The sequence below is a fragment of the Taudactylus pleione genome, unplaced genomic scaffold (assembly GCF_031769625.1).
Source record: "Taudactylus pleione unplaced genomic scaffold, aTauple2 ptg001573l, whole genome shotgun sequence".
NCBI lineage: Eukaryota > Metazoa > Chordata > Amphibia > Anura > Myobatrachidae > Taudactylus > Taudactylus pleione.
The window spans coordinates 853,570-879,198 of NW_028285970.1; the positions used below are offsets into that span (position 1 = coordinate 853,570).

General features: G+C 42.8%; 1 protein-coding gene across 1 annotated transcript in view; it reads left to right on the forward strand.

Moving 5' to 3' along the window:
* LOC148442289 (transmembrane channel-like protein 2-A) overlaps positions 1-20,520 on the forward strand; it is a 95,905-nt gene extending 75,385 nt beyond the window's left edge. The window contains exons 16-18 of the mRNA XM_088464079.1: positions 527-605; positions 1,275-1,395; positions 20,223-20,520. Of these exons, the coding sequence (XP_088320205.1) occupies positions 527-605; positions 1,275-1,395; positions 20,223-20,431 (409 nt within the window). The 3' untranslated portion in view covers positions 20,432-20,520. The remainder of the gene's footprint in view (positions 1-526; positions 606-1,274; positions 1,396-20,222) is intronic.
* The last annotated feature ends 5,109 nt before the right edge of the window (positions 20,521-25,629 follow it).

Here is a 25,629-nt window from a genome sequence, read left to right on the forward strand (position 1 = left end):
TTTAAACACAATATCCGAAAGTAGGAAAACTGGTGTATTATAAATAATTTCCATCCCTCTGCTACAGATTATTGTGGATATTAAAAGTCGCCACAGTTTTCCAGGGATCTGTATTAAAGCATTGGCCTCCAGCCTGCTGACTTGTATATAGTCACACAATTCCTCTAGGACTTTAGCTAGACATAATGAATAGCAAAATATAAATTATCTATACTAATATTATAAGAACATTGTGTCTGTTTGTTCCCAGTTGGAGCAAAAACTACTGAACCAATTTTCATTGGTGTGAGTGGTGGGTGAAGGCACTGCTGCCACCAGTCTGTATAGTACTGTTAATCACGGGGCCACTCCTGTGATAGGACCCTTATGCAAAGCAATACAACTAGAACACCTCAAATAAAAACATGTTGGCAGAAGCGATTTCATCGTGGGCGAAGCTGCGGGCAACAGCTAGTATTATATAATTTATATATTATATGTTTCTTGCTAAGAATAACAAGTTTTTGCTTTTTTTCACTCCCTGCAGCCTAGCTATATACTACCTCAATGCTATATCGAAGGCTTACAAGAATGCTAATATTGAGTTCAAGAAGAAAATGCAGAGGGTATGTTGTTTTCAACAGTATTTAACAACATTTATGATATTATTGAATTATGCCCGCTGAGTTTTGTAATAACACACTGTCCACTTAATGTAGGAAATGTTGGCCAAATCCTGCCAGAGAAACATGAAACATTCTGCAGTCAACTATGGAATGTGATGAACATTTTCCAGAACTATTTTGAAATTTCTGCTCATTTCTTCCACCAACCATGAAAATGGATTTGATAAAATGGACACTATGGGGACCATTTATGAACGAGTTTTATAATATGCAACAAGTTTTAAAACTTGTCGCGTATGATAGCGGTGTTCCAGCCAATCAGCTCCCAACTGTCATCTGTTTGAAAAATGACAGTTGGGAGCTGATTGGCTTCAGCACCCTTCATCATATGCAATGAGTTTTAAAACTCGTTCCATATGATAAAACTCATTGATAAATGGGCCCTTAGATTGGCCTAGGAAATGAACGAGGTACAAGTACATATAGGTAGAGAGGAACATTTTTATAAAAAGAAAAAAACATTTTCAAGTTAATTATATCATTTTACCACCCATGTAGCACTGGAGTTGTTATTTATGGTTAATAAATTAAGCCCAGTTTTTAGCAGTTGTTTTATTTATTTTAAACAAGAAATTAATTTTCTATTAATTTGTTGTAAAATGAATGAAGAAAAGAGAAGATGAGAAAAGCAGAAGGAACAATACTGCCTCAACCAATGAAATTTTGAAGGATCTAGAAGCATTGTTGCCTCCTAGTGTGAGATATGGGATCAATAAACTTAATGAGAAAGGTAAGATTTAGCTCACTATTAACTTATGTCAATGGTCTATACAGTGCGCACCATAAGGTTATCTAGGATGAAAATGCTTGAATAAAGAAGGTATGGCAAAATGTTTTATATTTTCCGGTAAATATCATCATCATCTTAGTTTATTTGTAAGGCTCTACATAATTCCTATGCTGAAGAGTCTGAGTTGTCAATCATACAAAATAAAATGAAACATAGAAACTATGAGGTTGACAAAGGGCATACAGATGTGAGACAAAGGGTAGAGAGGGCCCTGCTTGTTAGAACTTGGAGTCAGTTTACCTCATTCTGCATAAGTTGTAGGTTCAGACAGTCAGTCACATGGGCTCACATAGAGTTGGACACAATTTATATAAAAAAAATGTAGACATAAATTGTCTTCATAAAAATATGTAAGTTTTTGTGATATGAAGCGCAGCTTGTCCTTTAAGATGCATGTGACTGTGCATAATATGTAAAATATATATTTAATCATTATAAATAGACCACCCCCCGAGAACCCAAGGAAATTATGAATTGTGTTGGGGTGTGGGGTGGGACATGTTGGCACCTCTAGTGCTCAAGGAAAAGAGTTATCCCATAAACTCTCCTTGGGGGAATAGCCCTAGTGTTGTTTTTTCTTTAAGTGGGGGTAGGATGGGGAGGGGATTTGCAATATATTTTGTGCTACTGATCCCTTTAGGAATTTCAACACCATGCTGACCGGTCATGGACTGGTTGGTGTTGTAGCAGGGTGTATCCCCACTGAAATTTTCCCTGCTATAGTGCATTGGGATCAAGGTCATTGGTGAAGGGGCACCATTGGTTGCTCTTTCAAGGAACTGGCTCTGATATGGCCCTGTGCAATTAGTACAAAAGACAGAGTGTAACAGTGAAGGGGATGTATTGTATAAGCCACATATTTGAAGCCTTATTGACACTAATATCCACAAAACTGAAACTACTCACAAATCATTACTCGCACGTTGCCAGTACAGGAACATTACTCAACAGTACAGATGCTCATATTATATCAGTAAGATTGACATTCAGTTGAACTGATTGAGTTTAATATAACCAACTAGATAATATCCAGACCATTATGTAATAAATGAAGCAAGATGCTTCCCCTTTACCACCAGTCTCAACATATATGCAACATATGTATTTGTAACCCCCAAGCTATTTAAGAAATTGGAAACTGACTTGTTCAACATCTCTCTAATGGCTCTATTAATTAACATTATATTTACTAAAATAAAGTGAAAAAGGGTGTTTTCACACCCTTTTCACATTATTTTAGTATCACCTATAATTATTATAGGGCAATTGGAGTAGAACTCGTAAAATTCTACTCCAACCCCTAAGTATCACTTATTTTTAGTAATCAGATCGCATTTCCCATAATTGTAATTGGAAATGTGATCCGACCAAAGTTACTAAAAATAAAATGTGAAAAAAATACCTAGGGAGGCCCTGTGATAATAACGCCACCTGGAGGTGGCGTTATCCAGGATCTCCCCCGGTTACCGGACTCCTGCTCCGCTCTAACGGGGAGAGCAGAGCCGGGAGTCGGTCCCAGTAATCAGCTGTGTGGTCTAAACAGACTGCAAGCTGATTACTGTAAAAAAAAGAAAAATAAAATGTAAAAAAAATGTTTTACTTACCTCCGGTTATGTCTCCTCTCCGGTCAGCTGGTCTCCCATAGTGCACTGCGGCCTGGTCATCAGGTGATCGGGTCCCAGTGCAGTACGGGATATCACCTGACCGGACGCATGGAGGACATCACCGGAGGCCCGGATCATGCAGGTAAGTGCTATTAAGGGAGGGGGGGTCACGGTGGGGGAAGGGGGTCGGGGGGGTCCGCGATCACGGGGGCGGGGCTTAGTGTCGGGGGGGCAAGCAACGGCGGCCAGTCGGCACATGCGCAGGCACTTTGTCACGGTATTTTTTGCGAAAATACCGTGACTAGTGTGCAGAGGGGATTCACAGGGACAGAGCTTTATTGCAAGCTCTGTCCCTGCAAGGGATTTGTAGTAAATCCCTGTGATATTGCCTGAATTCGCAATGCAAATTCAGTCGGTAATATCACACTACAATCTGCATTCAATATGCGGATGGTAGTAAATAGAGCCCTAAAGGCTTTAGATATTGTTTAATAGTTTCCTCAACCCTGGAGTTAACTAAGACCACACAGCCAAATATTTATTAAATATTGCTATCAGTTGCCTCATGTCTCACAAGGGAATGGATGTGTCTGTGTGTTTCTGATATTCCTTCATGGAGGGGACATCTTTATGCATGTATAATAGCATCTCTACACTCAAAGGGGTCTATTCATGTAGGTTTGCGGTACGGAAATGTAACTTAACACTACACTTCACATGTTTATTATGAGATATTTGAGTATCCTATGTCGCAATTCATGTAAACCTACCTGCTCTGTGATGTGATCCGGTATCCAGGCTTCCTGAGATCCTGATTTCTCCATCCTCTTGGTTCTTTCCTCATTCTCTGTGCTTTTGTTTTCTTTCTGCGCATGTGCCATATTTATGCTCCTTGTAATTCTTGTGCATGCCCCGCCTGACTAGATACAGATGGCTTGCAAAGAAGCAGCTGCATGGGCTGTTGGGAAATGAAGGGGTTGGAGCTAAAACGTAAGAATGCCAGAAAAGACAGGGACGTATTCCACTTCCCTGTTTTAACATAAGCACAGACACATTATGCCATCCACAGATGGCAAATCTGTAACAGCAAGGAAAACGGAAAACCAAGCTCTCCGTTTCTTAATAAATTGCACTTACCATACAAAAGTATGGTGATGCAATGCTTAAACAAGCAGAGGCACATACATGAATAGACCACTTAGTCCTCTATAACCCAAAGAATATAACTGTAATATACCTTTACCTATATGTATCCCATACAGTACGAAAGAAAAGTTGTCCTCTTCCCAGTATAATAAATTGTCAATGTTATAATACAGACCAGGCATACCCCTTTATTGGAAATATGTTAGACAGTACATACAATATTATCTTTTAAATGTGAAGCCACATTTAAGCTGAGTACACACTGGAGCGATGTCAGGCCAATTTGCCATTTCATAATGACGAATCGCCTACATCGTTAAGTGTATATACTGAATATGCGGGTGCCCATGGCCGCTAGCGACGTTGTCAAGTTTGACGTGCTGCACATCAAACCTGACAATATCGCATGTGACCTAATGTATGTTAACGAAGGACGGAACGATATATCAGTCCATTCTTCTAGTGTGTGCGCTCAATCCCCGCTCAAGGGAAATCTACGGGAAAGTCAGAACAGCTGCCAGTCGCATCAGTTTGTACCCAGCTTTAATTCTATATCTGGAGAAATGCGTAATAGTTTTCTAGCAGGGCACCTTCTGCTACACAGTCTTATGCTGTTATTTGACCCTTGTGTAGCAGAGGGACTCCTGCTTCACTGGCCCATTGCTCAGTGTTATAAAATGTACACAATGACAAGTCTACGTTTCATGGCTCCACTTTCCACTGTCTCTCCGTATTTCAATCCTACCACAATACCAGCAGCTACACTAGTAGCCAGCCACCAATGACTGCTTTATTACAAGTGGCTTATACAGTAATGCTGCTGGCTTACAATAATTACACGCTTTTCCCAGGTACAATTCTTATTCTTTTTCCTATGTATCAAGTGTTCTTCACACTATTTAGACTGTAAACTCATTTGAATATGGGCATCTTACTGTACCTTCTTACTGCACCTTGAGCGCTTGTGTAAAGCGGAGTGGAGGGAGGAGTGACATCTTCTGTTCCTCTGTCAGACTGGGAGTGTGGAGCTGTGCAGTATACTGGCTGCAACAATGTGACACCAGAGTATCACCAGAGTGGAGGAGTAGTGGCCAGCAGCTTCACAGATAGCAAGCTGCTGGCTGCCTCTCCTCCATGTCGTGTGGGGCCTGCAGGTGGCTGTAATCACTGCATAAGGTCAGTTAGATTTTAGGCAGATGTTAATTTGTTCTAAGTGTCTGCTTAGATTTGCCTAGTACAGCAAGTTCAGAAAGTCACTCTGCAGTGACTGTGTGCTAAGTGTGTGACTGTCCAAAATTCAAATAGGGGACTACATCAACTGCCAGTGAGCCCCGGCTGGCGATGTTTGGCAGTGTGCGTCCTTCTGCACATCAAGGGCCACTCCTAAAAATACACCTTTTATTTAAATAATCTTGCACCTCTAAATGAAATATCTTCCAAAAACCTGGGTGTATCTGTAGGCTATCTGCACTTAGCAAATGACCCAACTCCTTCCACATTAGTGTAAAAAAATGTTATGCACAAATAATATTCATTTGTGGATTTTATTGAGGGAACATTTCAGGAATTATAGTTGTATGAAATATATATGTTTGCATGGACACACGTTAAATTGTGTTAAAATATCCTTGTAGGGTGTGCTTTTTCCATTTCTATTTTTTCAGTTATACATATTAGGTGGTTTGGTGTTACCACCATAGTTTAAAACTGCACCTACGTGACTTTAGTGCAGTGGAATTTGTTTTATTTGTCTACATTGTATGCCGCCTGTCCAGACCGTTGGAACTGTTAAGGGGCCTATCCATTAGCAGATGTATTTCTGAGCATTGAAAGACAAAAGATATCCCTTGAAAATTCGGGTGGCTGTGCTGAATGATATCTGTCATGTACATGACAGATTTGGGCAAACGGTGAACGATATCGCATGACATCATTTTTTCTCTGCACTGCTCTGTACCTGCTGCTAATATGTTTCGTCGTTTGTCTTTTACCACATATAAACTGCACGATATTGCTAATATTGTACAGCTAAATGCGATAATTGAGCAACATGTTGGAGAGATGATAGATGCTATTTATCAGCCGTGGGAGTGCGCATCTGTATTCGCTCAGGGCCTATCCATTAGGAGATATAATGAACGATTGAATGATATATCGTTCAATCGTTAATTTTAATCTGTATGAGTAGAATCTTTATTCCCGCATTCTCCACCATATGTGATACTTGGGGTTAATTAGCTCGGTAGACTGGGATCAGTGGTGCAGTGAGTAAGTGCAAAATTAGAGTCCACACGTATCATTCCAGTTAAATAAACATAAGTGCTGCTTTACTTCCAGCATGTGAAATCAGGAAACAGAAAAATAATAAACAAACCTAGCCCTTGTTTAGGGCACTAGCTCACATCTTGAACCCTCTCTACAGAAGCAGCTACTCTGCATGAAAGTCTAACAGTCTCTGAGATTGGTGGTCCTTCCTGCCACATGCAGAACTGGACACTGGCCTCCTGGCCTGGTATGGCTTCCTTAGCTTGTTAGCTGCCGCCTCTCACAGTCTGGCCTGCTTCTTTGCAGGTACCATAGCTCAGTCCCAGAGTTGGACAGCCTTCCCTGTATCTCACAGGTCTAGGCTCAGGCCTCCTGGCCGTCACTAGCTTGCTAGTAGTGTGTGCTATGTCTCTCTGGTCTGCCTCAGTCCTCCCTGGACTGAGTTCCCTCGGCAGCCATTAGGCATCTTCCCACAATGCCTTTCTAGTCTGTGTGGGCGGATCTCTCCTGCCCCACACAGAATCTACTGCTCACCAGTGCCACCTCTGGTGATACTGCCACATATCCCCCTCCCAGCTTGAAACCCCTGGGTTCAGCTACATGGGACGAGACATTCTCATGACGATGTCCCTCTTCACTCTCCTCATTAGGGAAATTCACCACATTCACGGTCATACAAACTCTTGCGATCTCTGGGGGTCTCATCCTCCAGATTCCAGAATTTATTTTCCTCCTAACTTTTTTCCTCACTTTGTGGTACTTCTTGCTTTCTATATGAAACACTTGAGATTCATTCTTGAGCATGTCAAGCTTTAAAGATTTCAGGCAAATTTTCCCTTAGTGCCCTACTTCCTCATAGACAAATTCATCAGAATTGCAAGTTCCGTCCTGCTTGCATGAAGGCATTGTTTCACATACCTGAGTTTTATTCTTCACAAGACTCTCAGAATTAACCTTCTTTAAGGTTCTGCTTTGCACTGCAAAACTGTGTGATTGCATCACATTCACATCACTCTGAATCCACGGCAACAAGAGAGTCTCATTCTTTGAAGCCATTACTATCTCTGTAGATTTCTGCACATCCTGTACCTTTCCTTGACAGGTCATGCGATCACCATCGGTATACGTCAGTTCTTTATCATCAACTTCAGTTTTGCCATCTGGACCTGTGTCCCTTTGGGAGGACTTCACACCCTCAGCTATCACTGTAAGCTGGAAGTCACTGCAGGGAATCTCATCCACTCTTACAAGACAGACTTTTAGGGAATTTCCCAACTTTGATACAACTATTTCAGACGCTGCCACTCAATACACATTGCAACTCCAGTTCTTTGGTATTCCTCTCCGCTTGGAATCTTTGCAACTGGTCCTGTGTACTTAGCAGACACTTTTCAAAGTTCTTCTTTTCTTGCAACTTCCAAGCCCTGCCATGGGCAAGGTTAAGCTCTCTCTCCAAAGATTCACTTTGCTTTGCGGCTTTATGCAGACTTTCCTCCAGGAATGCATTTCTTTCCGTTAAACATTCTGAAAGTGTTCTAGCTGCAGCTAAATCGGATTGGAGAGTTTGTACTTGCTCTTTACAGTTGTCTTCAAGACGGACCATCTCCATCTCTTTTCCTTCACTGTCAGTTTCCCACTGATCGCGAGTCTGTAGCATCTGGAGATACTTCTCTTTTACTTCACAGAACTCTTCAGCCAGAGAACTTTTTTCCAATTCACAATCTTTAAGTTTTACTTGTGTGGAGACAATTAAAGAGTCTTTTCCTTTTAACACCAGAGCCAGATCTGCCACTTTCACTTGTGCGCGCTCTGCCTCACTCTGATGTCTCTGGACACCTTCTTTCAATTCTTCCACTTCCTGCTGAAGTACCACCCACTTTCGCTGCAATTCCACAACATCCTGCTCTAATACGTCATTCTTTGCCAGGAGCACATCATTCTGATACTTTGTAACACATTGGAAAAATTTAGCTTCCTCAAGGCGTTCAGACATAGCTGCCAATTTGAGGTCTGTCTCTTTAAGAACTTCACGTTTTTATATTTCTTGCTGCTAAAATGCCATTTTCAAAGTGAAAAATTCACTTCGTAATTTCTTTTCAGCTTGTTCATGAGCATTTCTCTCTTCAGCTAATTGCTCCATTAAGTCATAAACCTTCCCAGCAAAATACGCATTACCTTCATTCAAAACTTTACGCATACTGTCAAATTCTTCCAGGCTGATATAGCCCTCATTGGACGGACCTTGCACCGTACACTGACCACTTTCTTTTTGGGCCTTGAGCTTTTCCCACTGCTTCTTGTTGGCTTCCTGCGGAGCTGCTGTAGCCTCCGCAAGGCCTTCACCATGTCATCCATGTTGTCTGGTGATTTAGAAGTGAGGCAGGGTTTGGCTTGAATAGATGTCAGCACCATGAAGAGCCTAGTACCACAGTCTTTCCTCCCCAAAATAAATTGGGTGTCTGTCCCTTTAAATTTTAAACACTTTTTTTTTTAGCACAGTTCTTCTTTCAATTGTAACAACACTTGACTTTCAATTGTATTTTCAGCACAATATAACACAGAACCTGCTTTCACTTCTGTGGAACTACAATGTCCAGCAATCAACATAGCACTTGCTATTTTCTTTGCAAAAGAAATGTCCAGGCCACATAATTAGACACACCTTGTCTTAATGAGCTTGATTTCAACAGAATAAACCACACAACTTCTTTTAACCTTTCCAATGCTGAAGAAAGTGCACAACTTTTAGCAAACTTTGTAGCACAGTTTTCAGGCATGCATACAACTTTTCCATTAAATATTTCAAAACAGATTTTATCTTCACTCACCAACCTGATGAGCTTTGCACTGTTGAATCTACTATGCATGCAGGTACAGTGAGTCTCCGTTTGGCTTTCTAGGAGAGTTTGATTATGCAGTGCAATTAGCATCCATATTTCCATTTGTATTCCACATTTTCTGCAGCTTAGATCTTTTTGCATAGAATCTGTATGAGTAGAATCTTTATTCCCGCATTCTCCACCATATGTGATACTTGGGGTTAATTAGCTTGGTAGACTGGGATCAGTGGTGCAGTGAGTAAGTGCAAAATTAGAGTCCACACGTAGCATTCCAGTTAAATAAACATAAGTGCTGCTTTACTTCCAGCATACGAAATCAGGAAACAGAAAAATAATAAACAAACCTAGCCCTTGTTTAGGGCACTAGCTCACTTCTTGAAACCTCTCTACAGAAGCAGCTACTCTACATGAAAGTCCCACAGTCTCTGAGATTGTTGGTCCTTCCTGCCACATGAAGGACTGGACACTGGCCTCCTGGTCTGGTATAGCTTCCTTAGCTTGTTGGCTGCTGCCTCTCACAGTCTGGCCTGCTTCCTTGCCTTCCTAGCCTTCCCTGTATCTCACAGGTCTAGGCTCAGGCCTCCTGGCCCTCACTGGGTTGCTAGCACAACGAGCTCTGTCTGACTGGTCTGCCTCAGTCCTCCCTGGACTGAGTTCCCTCGGCAGCCATTAGGCATCTTCCCACAATGCCTTTCTAGTCTGTGTGGGCGGATCTCTCCTGCCCCACACATAATCTACTGCTCACCAGTGCCACCTCTGGTGATAGTGCCACAATATATATATATATATATATATATAAATAAACTCCAGTTTGGCCTGGCATTCACGATGAAATAAACAACAGCGGGGTGCCTTCCTCCACAAATGTATACTGCAAAGTTCCCAATGAAAAGGAACCAGGCGGCACTCCCAGTGATAGGTGAAAAATCAAAGGTTCTGTATTTCAATAATGTGACATCTTACATTGACGTTTCAAAGCCCGTAGGCTTAGTCACAAACATAGTGCAGTGAAACAAACAACTATACCAATGCAAAACGCTTACCTTATAAACCCCAACCATGCTGACTTCTCCTCCCAGCCCAGAGATATATATATTTTTTATCTCATATATCATATTATATATGTTAGCATTACCTTCACTATTGAAGGAGTCCTCTGTAGATTTTCTGATTCTGTCATATCTAATCACATGTGCATATATTGTGCTTTATTGCTTTGTACTTTTGGGAGCCTAGTTGCTGCGAAACCCCCCCTCTGCCCTAGCCCGTAGCTCAAATCTTTACCATAATAACAGTAGTATGTGACGGTGGTTCAATAAATAAGGTAACAAGACCTCTCATTACATAACTTTATTCAACTCGTACATAAACATTTAATCAATAGTATGGCTTAGGTACAGATTATTGTTTTACATAGTCCCCAAACTTGTCTAAGTTTTATTTTACAAATGTACACCAAGGCATCTATCCTGGCATAGAAGAAATCTGTGTCAAGCACCTGAAGCCAGGACATAAAGGCTTGCTGAACTTCACCATTGGTTGCAAATCACCTTCCACCCAGGTGCTTCTTCAATGGTCCAAAGAGATGTAAATCATTTAGTGCCAGTTCAGGGCTGTAGGAAGGATGGTCTCATACCTCCCAATGATAGCACCGTAATAAATCACACGTGCGATTGGCTGTGTGGCTTGGTGTTATCGTGCAGCAATACGATGCCTATTCGCTGCAATCCAGGTTGTTTTTCAAACGAATTGCCCTCAGCAACCGGCTCAATATTTCACAGTAATGGACAGCATTCACAGTATCTCCCTTGGAGAGGAAATCAACAAGAAGCACGCCCTTGTGGTCCTAAAACACAGTCTTCATGACCTTTTTTGCCGATGGAGTTGTTTTGAATTACTTTGAAGGTGGGGACGATGCGTGTTTCCATGTCATGGATGCTTGCTTCATCTCTGCTGTCACATGATGCAACCACATTTCCTTGCCTGTAACAGTACGCTGCAGGAACTGTTCCCCCTTCTCATGGTGCCGCGTCAAGTGCAGGAGAGACAATTCCATCCTAATGGTTTTGTGAACTTCTGTGAGTTGCTTCGCTACCCAGAATGAACACTTTTTCCTGTAACCCAGTTGCTCATGAATGATGTTGTGCACAGTACCCACTGGGATTTTCAGTTCATCAGCAATATCACTAACTGGAATGCGTCAGTCTTCCTGAATCATAGCTTCATCTGTGGTGGACGTGCTTGGCTGGCTGAGTCGCTGCTCATCTTGAAATTCTGTCCTGCCGTTATCAAAGGCAGCGCACTAAACCTAAACCAGTTTTCATGACATTACTGTCACAAATCATGTATGGATAGTAGGTGGCAATGACGGAGACCCTGAACTGAGGTGCAGAGTGTTGGTTTTCACCAGGGACCCCCACAAGGAAGTTTGGACTTAGCTGTACCCGACGCGCAGGTCATGGCCCTCAGTCTGGTTTCCCAAGTACAAGGCTGGTATGCAATGGAGCAGACAATGGAGTACACTAAATGGCATACACTAAAAGGAGTGGCAACTGTCAGAAGCTGACCGACAGGAACACATATGGACTGTGCAGAGCACACCCGACTGAAAAATGGAACATTACAGAGAACAGGAATGAACTATACACGGAGAAGGTAATAGCACAAGGCAGACACTGGAGTAAGGTTTGGGAGCCTATACTGTGGCACAGGAGTGCCACCAATGAGGTACTGTTTTGGCGCACGTGGCCCTTTAAATCCTGCACAGAGCAGCGCACACATCGCTATGGGAGCCACCTCTGCAGGTCAGCTTGCTGCAGTCAGAGGACAGGAATAGACCCCTGGCAACCCTGCAGAAGCTGCTGCCCAGCTGTTTTCACAGCAGCTGGCGCCAGGGATCTCCCGCCTGCTGTCTAACAGGAGCCACAGGGGACCAGTGCTGCCAGACTTGGTAAATAAGCACCAGGATTCGGCATGTGGTGAGAGTGAGGTTATCACCGTACACCTCGACAAACTGGCGATGAATATCAGCTGCTGATGTGCCCTTTAGACACAGAAATCTCTTTACACTACGCACCTTAATGTTTGACTATGATATGAGGCGCAGTCTAATGTCCGTGAGTGGAAGCAGTGGTTTATCTTTTCTGGTCTGGTGAGAAATTACAATGAAATATAGAACATTACAAACGTGAGAGATCTTGTTACCTTACCCATGTATAATAGGATATTACTAGAGCTGCAGCCACAACATGTAGTATAAAGGAGAAAAGTACACTGCTGAGCATACCCAGAACCAGCAGCTTCTCCTACCAAGTCTCCTGTGTATGTATATCTGAGTGCTTCATCGGTGCACCAGATCAGAGAGACCAGACAGAAGCTTCCAGCAAGAAGAGACAGCAATCTTAACAGGAGGTGGGAGAATGTGTGCTCAGAAATCTCAGTTGTGCCTCCTACACATTGATTAGCATATTCTCGCAGCGGACAGGTGCGTGCGTTTTCTCCTTTGTGTTGCTTGCTGAATAAGGCCCTGAGTGCAGTCTGCACTACACAGTAAAACAAACACACTGCCGCTGGCGCTGGGTAGTACATTGGTACTACCCGGCGGCGGTGTTTGTTTTATCAGCCAGTGAGAATCAGACAGACTCTCATTAGCTGCTGCACCCATGGCTGGAGCCAGGCTGGAGCTCACTCATGAGCTCTGCCTTCTGGCTCCCGCAGTGTGTGATTGGAGAGATGTCATGACGTCTCTTCCATAGTACCAAGCGGGAGGACAGAGGAGCGGAAAGCTGTGTGCGTGGCAGGAGCGGAGATTCAGGTAAGTGGTTTGTGTGTGTATGTCTGTGTGTTATATATGTAAGGTGTACTACTGGCCGGGGGCACTACATAGGGGGGACCACTACTGGGGGCACTGTATAAGTGGCACTACTGGGGGGCACTGTATAAGGGGCACTGCATAAGAGGGACCACTACTGGGGGCATTGAATAGGGGGGACCACTACTGGGGGCACTGTTTAAGGAGCACTGCATAGGAGGGACCACTACTAGGGGCACTGTATAAAGGGCACTGCATAGGGGGAACCACTACTGGGGGCACTACATAGGGGGGACCACTACTGGGGGCACTGCATAGTGGGGGATCACAACTAGGGAGAATTGCATAGAGGGGACCACTAGGGGGGGCACTGTATAAGGGGCACTACTGAGGGCACTGTATAAGGGGATCCACTACTGGGGGCACTGCATAGGGGGACCACTACTGGGGGCACTGTATAAGGAGAACTGTATAAGGGACAATACTGGGGGTATTGCATAGGGGGACCACTACTGGGGGCACTGCATAAGGGGGATCACCACTGGGGGCATGGCACAGGGGGACCACTACTGGGGGCACTGTATAGGGGCACTTCTGGGGGCACTGACTAAGGGGTAATGCATATGGGGGCCACTGCATAAGGGACACTACTAGGGGCACTGTATAAGGGGCACTACTGGGGGCACTGTATAAGAGTGCACTACTGGGGGCACTGTATAAGGGTGTACTACTGGGGACATTGCATAAGGGGCACTACTACAGTGGGCATTGCAAGAGGGGCACTACTACTGGGGGCATTAAGGAATGGATAGGAACGTTCCCAGAGTGACAAGAAATGGCGGTGTGTCATGTTGATACGCCCTCATTTTTCAGTGGCCCCTTGTAGCATGTGGCCATGCCCGCTTTTTAGTGCGTGTATCTTCTGCGCTTAGTACATAGGGAGGGAGCATTTTTCATCTTGCCCTGAGCTCCAAATACCCTAGGTATGCCACTGCTATAGACTATCTATAACAGGGGTAGCAAACGTCAGTCCTCGATAGCCACTAACAGTTCACATTTTTCAGACCACCTAGCTGGTGCACAAGTATTTTCAGTACTCACTAACACATTTGAAAAGATCCACAGGTGGAGCTAGTTATTTCACTGGTGATTCTGTGAGGAACCCTGGAAAACATGCACTGTTGTTAGCTCTCGAGGTCCAGGGTTGGCTACCCCTGATCTATAGTGTTAATTATTAATACAGTAATACATACACTATCCAGTGTATGAGAAGTACCAATGTGTTCATATACTGTACAGTTGTGTCCACATACATCTATCTTCCGTGCGCCACAATTCGCGTTACACATAACACGTGCGACTCAATAGCGCCATGCGTCTTTTTGTGTGACTTTTCCCTTTCCCTTGAGATGCTTCTTATTCACAAAACGATTCAAATAGGATGCACAAGCAGATTTTGCTGATTAAAATGATATGCGGCAAGTCTATATTCTGTCTGCGACTGCGGTTATATCTGCATGCTAAATGCTATTTTACAGTTTCACTGTAACACAGCATTTCACATCTAGCAGTGGGGGATGGGGTTGGCAGCGCTATCAAAACTATTCTGAGGATGCTCCAATCGGCTGTATAGGCAGCAGCGTACCTCTATTGAGTGTTTGAACAATGCTGGCACCCTGCCAGCCAAAAGCAAGTGGTGTGGGGCAGCAACACTGGTCATACACCCCTAGTTATGGCGATAGATAACGCTTGAACTGACAAGGGGCGAAGTGCTTCTAATTCACAGGCAAATCTCTGCCTGTGAATTATGGCAGTTCATAGCTAGGATCATCAAAGCTAGCGGGTCCTCATCAGCCTTGTTAACATCTGTTCTCGGTGGAACAAGATAAGATTCTTTGGATACAAAGACGTTAATCAAGCCACACAAACAAATATCAGTTAAAAAGACATTTACTACAAAGTAAAATAAAGAGAGTAAATTATAATAAACATTTAACTTGCTTGTCAGATCATCTACTCAGAACATAAATGATTTCATTCATTCCCAGGAGCTCCTCCAACAGCTTGGAGCTGGATCTCGAACATCAAGCATAGGCTGAATGTATACTGACAAATTACAGCTTTATATACAGTAGGAGAAAAACTCATGCATAAGCATTTAACAAGTATAAATGTCACATTTGTAAATATACATATATATTAATAGACAGTAAGGGGCACTGTTGCCTCAATTATGAATGTTGGAAATGTCACCAACAACTGTGTTTTATGGTGTATGTACTTAGATAAACTGAAGGTAAGATATTGTTGACTCAGGATTAAATATGTCTGGCCACAGAGACCTTTATCCTTTACTTAGGTTCTTTCTGTCAAGAACACCTTATGCAATGTTTGACCACCTTCTAATGTCTGACCATTGTCTAATGCCTAATGTCTGACCATTGTCTAATGCCTGATACATTTATAAAATCAGAAACCATTTTCTGCACTCCCATTACAACATCTTCACTGGCAGATCAGGGGTTGATTGAGGGGATTGTTTTGGCTGTCTTGGAGGGCCTCTGGTCCTCCTCTACTGCCATCTTAAATCCACATGTTTTCCCACCTCCAGCTCTCTGCTTCTCTTCCTCCCTGAAGGAGGCAGTGTGTGTAGCTACAGTGCACAATAATGGAGACTAGAGATGTGCACCATCCCCTGTATTTTGGTTAAGTCATCGGCTGGTTTTGGTTTTGCCAAAACCGCTCTCATGTGTTTTGGCTTTAGTTTTGAATCTATATTTTTTTTTTTAAATTATAAAAATAACAACTAAAATCACATAATTTGGGCCTTTTTGTTACTACAGTATTATTAACCACAATAACATTAATTACCAGTCATTTCCAGTAGAGTTTGACCACCTCACAGCTTACAATATTATTTTCATCCAGTTTAGTCCAAAAAGTTGCACCGAGTTAGCTGGATGACTAAACTAAGTGACATCAGTGGGTGGCACAAACATGTGGTAGTTCAACTTCCAAAATGGCACATTTAGAAAACAGTGACACTGCAGTGGCAGACAGGATGGCAGTTTAATAAACTCTATATTAGAAACCAAGAATGTTTTCATTAATCAAGAACTAGATCAGTGGAACGAGGGAGATGGAGTATGTATGTAGTTGAAGGCAGGCAAAGGAAGGATGGATTCTTTTGTAAATTTAATTTTTTTTTTATTTTGAAGCATATTTATAAGGGAGGAGAGGAGATCAGTTATAATCATAAAAAAGTAGATTAAAGAAGTGGAAAATATTGTTAAAAAACAAGCATTCAAAGTCCCAGAATTTTTTTTTAAATATTAAAGGGACATGCAGGAGATGCTGTCTGTGGCTATAAAAATTTCTTGACATTTTCGGCATTCAGCAACCACATGTCGAAGACTTCAGTGGCTGTGGCACTTCAACATCCAACATGGCGCATCTAGAAAAACAGAGTGGCACTGCAGTGGCAGAAAGGATGGCAGTTTAGTAAACTAGACAACCCCATATTAGAAACCAAGAATGTTTTCATTAATCAAGGACTAGATCAGAGACCCATGAGAGATGGAGTATGTATGTAGTTGAAGGCAGGGAATTGAAGAAAGGATTGATTTGTTTATAAATTAAATTTATTTTTTTTATTCCAAAGCAGTGGAGTACAACACACACAACTTGTGCAAAAAAAAGTTTACTTTTTGCACAAATGACAATGCACACTGAGCCGAGTCACACAGTGAGTGGCACCTACAGCACACAGTAGTTCTACAAATAATGAACTTTTTGCACAAAAAACAAGTCACACTGCAGAGTCGTAGCACTTATATTTATTTAAACGCAGTGGGGTACAGCACACACAAGTTGTACAATTTATTTATTTTTTTAACGCAAATGACAACTCAACTCTGCGCCAAGTCACAGTGCTTATATTTATGTGCTTATTCCCAATTCCACATCTGTGCTTCAGTCCTCTTTCCCATGTGTGTTTCTGACCCCTTCCCCATCTGTGCTTATGCTCCCGTCCCCATCTGTGCTTCTGACCCATTACCTTCTCTGTACTTCCCCCTTCCCATCTGTGCTTCTTCCCCCTTTCCAATTTGTGCTTCCAAACCCTTCCCCATCTGTGCTTCTTCCCCCTTCCCCATCTGTGCTTTTGCCCCCTTCCCCCATCTGTGCTTCTGCCCCCTTCCCTTCTGTGTTTCTGCCCCCTACCCCATCTGTGCATCTGGCCACTTCCGCATCTGTGCTTCAGATCCCTTCCCCATCTGTGCTTCAGCTCCCTTCCCCATCTGTGCTTCTGCCCCCTTCCCCATCTATGCTTCAGCCCCCTTCCCCATATGTGCTTCTGCCCCCTTCCCCATATGTGCTTCTGCCCCTTCTCCATCTGTGCTTCAGCCCCCTTCCCCATTTGTGCTTCAGCTCCCTTCCCCATCTGTGCTTCTGCCCCCTTCCCCATCTGTGCTTCAGCCCCCTTCCCCATCTGTGCTTCTGCCCCCTCCCCATCTGTGCTTCAGCCCCCTTCCCCATCTGTGCTTCTGCCCCCTTCCCCAACTGTGCCTCTGTCTCCTTCCCCACCTATCTCTCTGCCACATTCACCATCTGTGCCTCTGCCCCATCTCCATTTGAGCCTCTGCCCTCCTCCCCATGGCTGGTGGCTGCAATCAGAAAGAGTTTGGACAAACTGAGGCACAACCATGTTTACCATGTTTAATGCCACACAAGTATTACAGTAAAGCACAATGGGGGAGATGTATGACCCGGCAATATGGGGGTGGAGTGTTATCAGCGCATGTTATGTGCGCTGATACCACTTCTCCCCCCTGTATTATTATTGTGGGGTTGGGCGGTAAATGACAGTCATTATCACTGTCAAGTAGACTTAACTCACCCTTGTCACATAGAAATACTTGTAAGCAAAATTGTCTGCTTTTAGATTGAGAAGTACAGTTGTCCGTACAATGAAACACATGTAGATGAGATAAAACATCTTTTTCTAAGCAGAAAAATAATGTACAGTAAGTCTGTGTGGTGGTTCTAGGCAGACAATAACAAGAAGTGTAATGGGGCTATGTAAAAACAGTGAAGATACTATTTGCTTGTATCTACTGGTCTGGTCATATTAATTCCAAAAGTTTCCAGGACCAAATGTTTAAAACCTAGTACTATCTATGGATATTAAGAACTTTGGAGAACTACAGTATGTGGTGACTGACACTTGGAAAGAACATTCTATACAGCCAGGGCCAGTGCTAGGTTTCTCAGTGCACAGCACCATCCTGTGCTACACTGTCGCCCCTTCCCTCCCCTGCCCCCTCCCCCTGAGTTTATTCCAATAACGCCATTTTTTTCCGTAGCCGGGCGGTGATGAGCACCTCTAAAATAATGTTCCGGCAGGGCGTAGGGCTGCACCCTTTAGGCTATAGTGCTCCAGGCGAGATGGACCTGCTAGCCCGTGCCTTGAGCCACCACTGTATACAGCACCCAGTTGCTCTTGTTGAAAAATATAAGTATGTGGATTTTTCAGATATAGCCTTTTGCATTTCACCGATGCAATTATAAATCTCTCTGCCACATTCATTTTAGTTCCAGTAATACTGTGCTGCCTCATATATGAATATGAGGCATATTGTAAAGGGGGGCCTGCTTGTATGTGCTTCATTTCTGGGGAAATAGGGGATTATAGAGATGTAAGGAGCTAGTGGGACATGGAGTGGTGTGGAATGATAGTTGGTAGCATCAATGGGACATGTATCAATTGCGGAGTCAAAAAGTGTGGAGCTGAAAGGTGGTTCTGGAACGGGTAGTGAGGCAGGAGATTTGACTAGTTCTGCTAATATGAGGAAATAAAGTTGGAGCATTTCGGAGCTAAGATGAACCAATGTTAATAGCAGCACTGGTGGGGGGGAGACTTATTGGAAGCATATCACATCCACTCAGAACAGTGCCCATAACATTACATATGGTGTCAGTGTCAGACTGGGGCATAAAGGTCCCACCGGGGTAATGAGGGGTAGAGGCCCATGCTTAAGGGGTGTGGCCAGTCACTCAGACGCTTGGCTAACCCATGTTGATCAGTGGTACTACTCCACCAGGTAACTGACCATCTAAAAGAGTGACAATGTATTATTTGAGGTCTTAAACTGACACCGAGAGGAGGGGGTGGGCCCTCTGGCAGTAGGGCCCACCAGGGATTTCCCCTGTACCCCAGTGGGCCAGTCCAACCCTGAATGGTGTAACCTAAATGTAATGGAGGCGTGATTGCTGAATCTCAGTTTAAATTTAATCATAGGGCCTAATTCGGAGATGTACGCTAATGCCACCACTGTTGCAAATTTGTATGCTGCGGCTGTACACAAATATGCAAATGTCGCAACCACTGGAATTTGCATTGAGATGCCCACTGGCAAACTGCTGCATACAAAGACAGAGCATCTTTCGAAGATCAGTCGATAATCGGCCATCTGAGTAACCCTATGGTCGCGCAGAATGTCAGCCGGAACTGAGACGCTGGAGTAATTTTTACCACTTAAGGCATCAGTCGCAGGCTGAGACGCACCCCAAAAATTATTGTAACACCCCTGCATTTGAGTTGCAACCTCCCCCACCATTGCTGCCACAAGCAGTCCCTGCCTTTCAATCATTCTGCGAATAAATCCTCACTGTGAGCGATATTGTTAATGAAACTTTACTATGCGCAGTGTGACTCAGCTTTGCGTCCATTTCTGAATCAGGCCCAGAGTCGCAGTGGAAACTCAAATGGGGTAAGAAGTTCAATTTACTGTTTAGTTATAATCTACTGTATGAAACTCCAAATTCTGGATTTTAGTTGGCTGTTAATTACCACTGCCTAGATCTTGTGGCACCGGGTATGAGTTATTTATACAGCTGCAAATTGTTACATATTTCAACATTCTCATGAATGGGAAATTTTTGCTAAACTGTCTAAAAATTCAAAAAGTAGTTCATGGTCTTTGGAATAGCAGAATTTAAATAAACATATTGCACAACACTGTTGATTTCTAACAGCTATTTGTATTATTAATAAAAGAAAAAAACATATCTAATTTCAATGTTTGAACTGTTTTCTCTTAGGAGATGAAAAATTGCTCACGACTAATGCAAACAATGAAATGAGTACTAAGCCTGGTATGCAAACTGTACCCGTGAAAAATGGCCCACGTCTGACTGTTACGAAACCACTCAGTCCTAACCAACTCATAATAACTTCTTCTTCTCAGAATCTTAATATGAAGTCCATAGGGCCACCACCAGGGAGGGGCAGAGGACGGAGCCCTTCATGAAACTTTGCGTGTGAATCTTTTCATGTCAGATTTTCTGTATGCCTTTATTTTCTGCTATATTAATAACTGTTGTCATTTCTAAAAATGAAATACGGACATATAAAAGCTATAATAAATCAAACAGTCTATGTTGATTTTTTGAACAGAACAAAGTATATAACTGTGTTACTAGTTGACAAATACGGCATGTGAGGCTAGGAAAGAAACATTGTATGAAAAGCATTGTGGGGTGTGAGGGTTGGTATGTACTGTACGCAATACACAAAGATGCCAAATTGTCTCCAATGGAGCTAATTTAATTTGTTACACAAACTCGAACACCTAATTCATTCACACTGCAGCAGTCAATCTACTTTATACACAAACTATTTATTAAGCATCACCTCCTCCTATTTCCACTGTGTCCTGGGAAGAGCTGTATTCCATCATAAGAAGAGCACAAGTCCAGGAGTGGTCAAGTCAGGTCAGCAACATGTTGTGTCAGCTTTTGTTCTCAAATTCCCATTCTCTTTATACAGGACCAGTGGAACTAAAGGTAAATCTTGAATGCAAGTTGATTTTTTTGTTGTATTTTGTGTGTATTCACACTATTCTCCAGAGCTGAATATTTACTGCTGTAGGTAATGTGGTGTCATACTTAGCTCAGCTACATCTCCAAGTTCAGCTGAAGAGTTATAACTGGGTGGTAACAGGGCACAGAACCCAGTATTGATGGCTATGCAGAATTCTGCATACACGTAATTATGTCACATGTATCTTTTGCAAGGTTATTGATAGTGCAGGTTTGCAAGTGTACAATGATAGTGATGACGGCTATGAAACCATGGGCCTGATTCAGAGGTGTCCGCAATACCAATGTCGCACCACGCATGTGCCGCAATTGTCACCGTGCAGAGTTGCAGTTATCATGTTAGGCGCACACAGGGAGAAGAGTATTGAAAATGTAATGGGTGTTTCTGGGCAGTGACTGGGAGGAGACAAGGAAGGGTCTGTTCAAAGGACGTGTTATGGGAGTGTCACTGGCATAGCAGTGAAAGTGGATGCATATACAGATGCTTAGTTGCTCACATAGGGGGCTATACATGGTTGGAGAAACTGCAAAATTGGACCTGTGGTTTTGATGATGATGACCAAAGCTGGTTCGATGGTGCAACTGATGGCGGCATCTAAGGATGCTCCAATTGGTATTGACATATGGGCGACTACCAATATACACTGCTCAAGGCATTTCTGCATCCACCTCTGAATCATGCCCCATATGTACAAATGGGGACTATTCAGCCACAGAGGTGCAACTCTTCATACAGCAAAATCCAAATTTAGTTCTGCAACACAATGCAGAACCACATAAGGCCGACTTGTGTTAAGGTATTGAGTGATATGCAGATATATCTGCAGTTGATGGTCGTTCATACACAGTGAACGACCATCATCTGCTTCTGGCCACGGGTCATGCTGGCTGAGGGGCATGTCCCGCCACCTCCCCATAACCTCTGCTGCATTTTTATGGTCAGTCGACAGACCGCCTGTACACCCTGCCCGATGGACAGATATATCTGCCATAGGCTTGCAGCACAGCCGACGCGATATGTCTGTGAACTACATCATTCACGGAGATATTGCTGGTACACACTGGCCGATGGGCACCAGATATATTGGCAGATCAATTGGTCAGCCAATATATCTGTCAGTGTGTACCCAGCTTTAAAGTCTTCATCATTTCCATTATAACCAAAACTCTACTATAAATAACATCTATTTTAATCAGTGTACCACTTAACTGTTTAATTACTGATTGTTGTCATCAAGACAGCTTTCTTTCATGTAAATATAACATCCCATATAAAGAAATCAACACAGTTGCAATAAATATATATATTACTAGTGTTTGCCCGCAGCTTTGCTCTCGTGGATGTCTGTTATTGCTCATTGGAACTAATTTTACAAAGACAGTAGTGGCATCTAATATTGTGATGTATATTTGATATGTAGTATTTATCTTGGTCCACCATCTACTGGATTGACATGTATACTGCAACTTCATGAGTCAAGATAAGCTGCCTGATTAGTGCTTAATATACTGTTGAATTTTCCTGTGAAATAAATCTTGAGATATATATCTATGTATTTTTATATATATATATATATACATATATATATATATATATATCTGTTTGCATTCAGAATGTACAATATATGTATATATTGTGTGTATATATATATATATATATATATATATATATTCATATACATATAGTCATTTTGGACTTAAGGAGCCTAGGCAAATGCTGATAAAAAAATAAATTGTCTCCATAGGTCATAAACAGTACCTAAGAGGATAATTTTCCCCCAAAAAATTATATTTATATACATCTAGCCATTTTTGGCTTGAGCCTGCACATTGCTCGCTCCAAGTGTCAAGCGTCTGGTTTTCCTTTATTGCTCCTCTCCATGATGTCACATGTAGATAATACAATATTGAAATGCAATCCAAATTCATCCGGTAGTTTTTGCGTGATGCCGGAATGCAGGGGTGTATCTAGGAATCTGAGCGCCCCGGGCAAGGTAATGGACTGGCGCCCCCTCCCCCCATCATTTCAGGAAGTGCCCCCAGTAGTAGTCCCCTCTATGCAGTGCCCCCAGTAGTAGTCCCCTCTATGCAGTGCTCCCTGTAGTAGTCTCCCCTATACAGTGCCCCTAGCAGGGGCCATTCTCCCCCATAACATGCCCCCAGTAGTGGCCCCCGCTATACAGTGCCCCCAGTAGTGACCACCCTCCCATAAAGTGCCCCCAGTAGCGGCCACCCCCTATACAGTGCCCCCTAGTAGCTACACTCCCCCCCTGTGCTATGCCAGAAAAAAAACACACACAGGAAAAAAAAAAGGCAACTTACCTGATCCCCGCTCCTGCCGATGTCCACTCCTCTGGGTCCGCTCTCACTGTGCACTATGGGATGGGAGAGACGCCATGATATCTCTCACATCACCCGCTGCGGGGGGAGCCAAAACAGCTGTGTAGGGCAGACCGCTTTCACTGCGGTCTGCCCTACACTTTTGGGGCCAAGGGGACTAGCGGGGCTAATTCAAGCCCCTAGGGTAGTCCACCCATTGGCTGCTGATGGCACTGACGGACAGCGCCCCCCTTTTGACCGACAGCCCTGGCGAGTGCCATCCTGGCCAATGGGTAGATACGCCCCTACCAAAACGAACAGATAAAATTAAAATTTCTCTCCATAGTTCATACACAGTCCCAATGAGCACATTTCTCCCCAAAAAAATCTATATACATTCTATTGTTTAAGAACAAAATTGTGTCTATATTGATACAAATAAACACAACATAATTGTTTTAGAAACAAGTTAGAACATTAGACTAACATTAGAAGAGCTTTAAGTCAACGAATCACATGTGGCAGGTGTTCAAATGATTAAATAATTTTTGCAGCCAAACAGCGTAGGAGTTGGAAATATGTTGCAGAAATATGCTGATTTTCAGCCAAATACAGTATTTGCCATGAGGAGTATAGTGAGAAACACATGGCTTGTGCAAATGCATATTGTAACTTGTAAAAGCAAAGGAATACAGTATGTTTAAAAGAAAATGGAGGTTCATCATTTAGGTAGCTGACGCTGGCTAATTTACAAGCTTTTGGCAGAATAACATTTTATTGTTTATACATGCAAAGTGCACTAGACACAATGTAATGTACAACATAAATATGAATATAGAAACTAGTGACAGGTTATCCTGAGAATAATTGCATAATTACTTCAAAGTACAAGCATGCTATACTAATTTAGTTCTGCAGCTTTACTGTAAAAATGTGATTTGAAAAATTAAATAATACACCGATCTTAATCTTTAGTCTAATCATTTGATCTATGCAACTACACCTATTTAAATGATGGAACAAAGTGATATCTTCTTGTTCATACGCACGCACACACACACGCCTGACATTCTTTTACATTAACTAAAAATGAAAGGCTAAATGAACAGTTTCTGTAGTCGACTTTAATCAGGAATAAAGTGCCTATATCTCCTTTCCTACATTTCTCTTCATACAAAACTGCATTCAGTTGAAACTTTTAGAGATGACTTTAGTCTAGATTCAACTCGATTCAAATATTATTAATATTAATGTTATGTGATTTAAGTCTTCCTTTCCAGAGCATGAACCCCTTCTTTCCTTTGAGGTTCACTCCTCCCTTCTCTCTCCTCCTATCCACTTCCATTTTGTCACAGCTATCATGCTCCTGGTCCTGTCTTCCAATTCCTTGATAACTTTGCCTGACATCATGTTTTCTCGCCTCCACCAACCCCTACCATAACCTGGGTGACTTCTGATTGATGATCCCACTAGCCCTCCTGCTTCTAAACATTTTGTCATCTCTTCTTCATTGGGCCTCTCTCAATGGACCTTGAACCCCTCTCACCATAGAAGATACTATTTTGAACTATACATTTCCTACCTCCACTGTCTGTGATTCAAAAACTACCCCTTCATCTCTGCGACCACCAACTTCTCTATTTTAAAAACTTCCTCCCTCTTCTCCTTTCACCTCTCCAAAGATTAGTCTCACTAGGAGTAATTTTGATGCCCATGACCTTTTCCTCATTAGACTCTTATCTCCTCTCTCACTGACCTCTCCAGCCTGAGCAGGATATCTCCCTTTATGACTGCACACTCACCTTAACCCTCAACTCTAATGCCCTGGCTGATACCATTAGCTTAAGATCTCCCATCCTCAACCATGGTATTCCACTTTAACCTATAGCTCTAATGAGGGCCTTTGGAGGAAATAATGCTCCCAGCTGACACCATCCATATAAATTAATTTTCTCCTACATTTCTGCATTCTCACTATCTTAAACAGATCTTCTTTAACTCTCTAATCTCTCACCCTCCCGTATACCCGTTTTTGTTTCACCTTCTCTCTCTCTACAATTGAATTTGCCTCCCAATTTACAATTGACTATTGTATCCTCCAATCAAAGTCTTCTTTCCTTCACCCTACATGTTTTCAACTAACGTTGTCATCCCTCTCCCCTATCTTTGGACCTGAGATCCTTTCACTACTTTCCTCCCCTCCCCCTTCACCTGCCCTCTTGACCCCATCCCTTCTCAACTACTTCAGGCCCCCCTTCCTGTTGCCTGATACACTAGGTGGAGTGAGAGAACTTTTTGTTCACTAAAT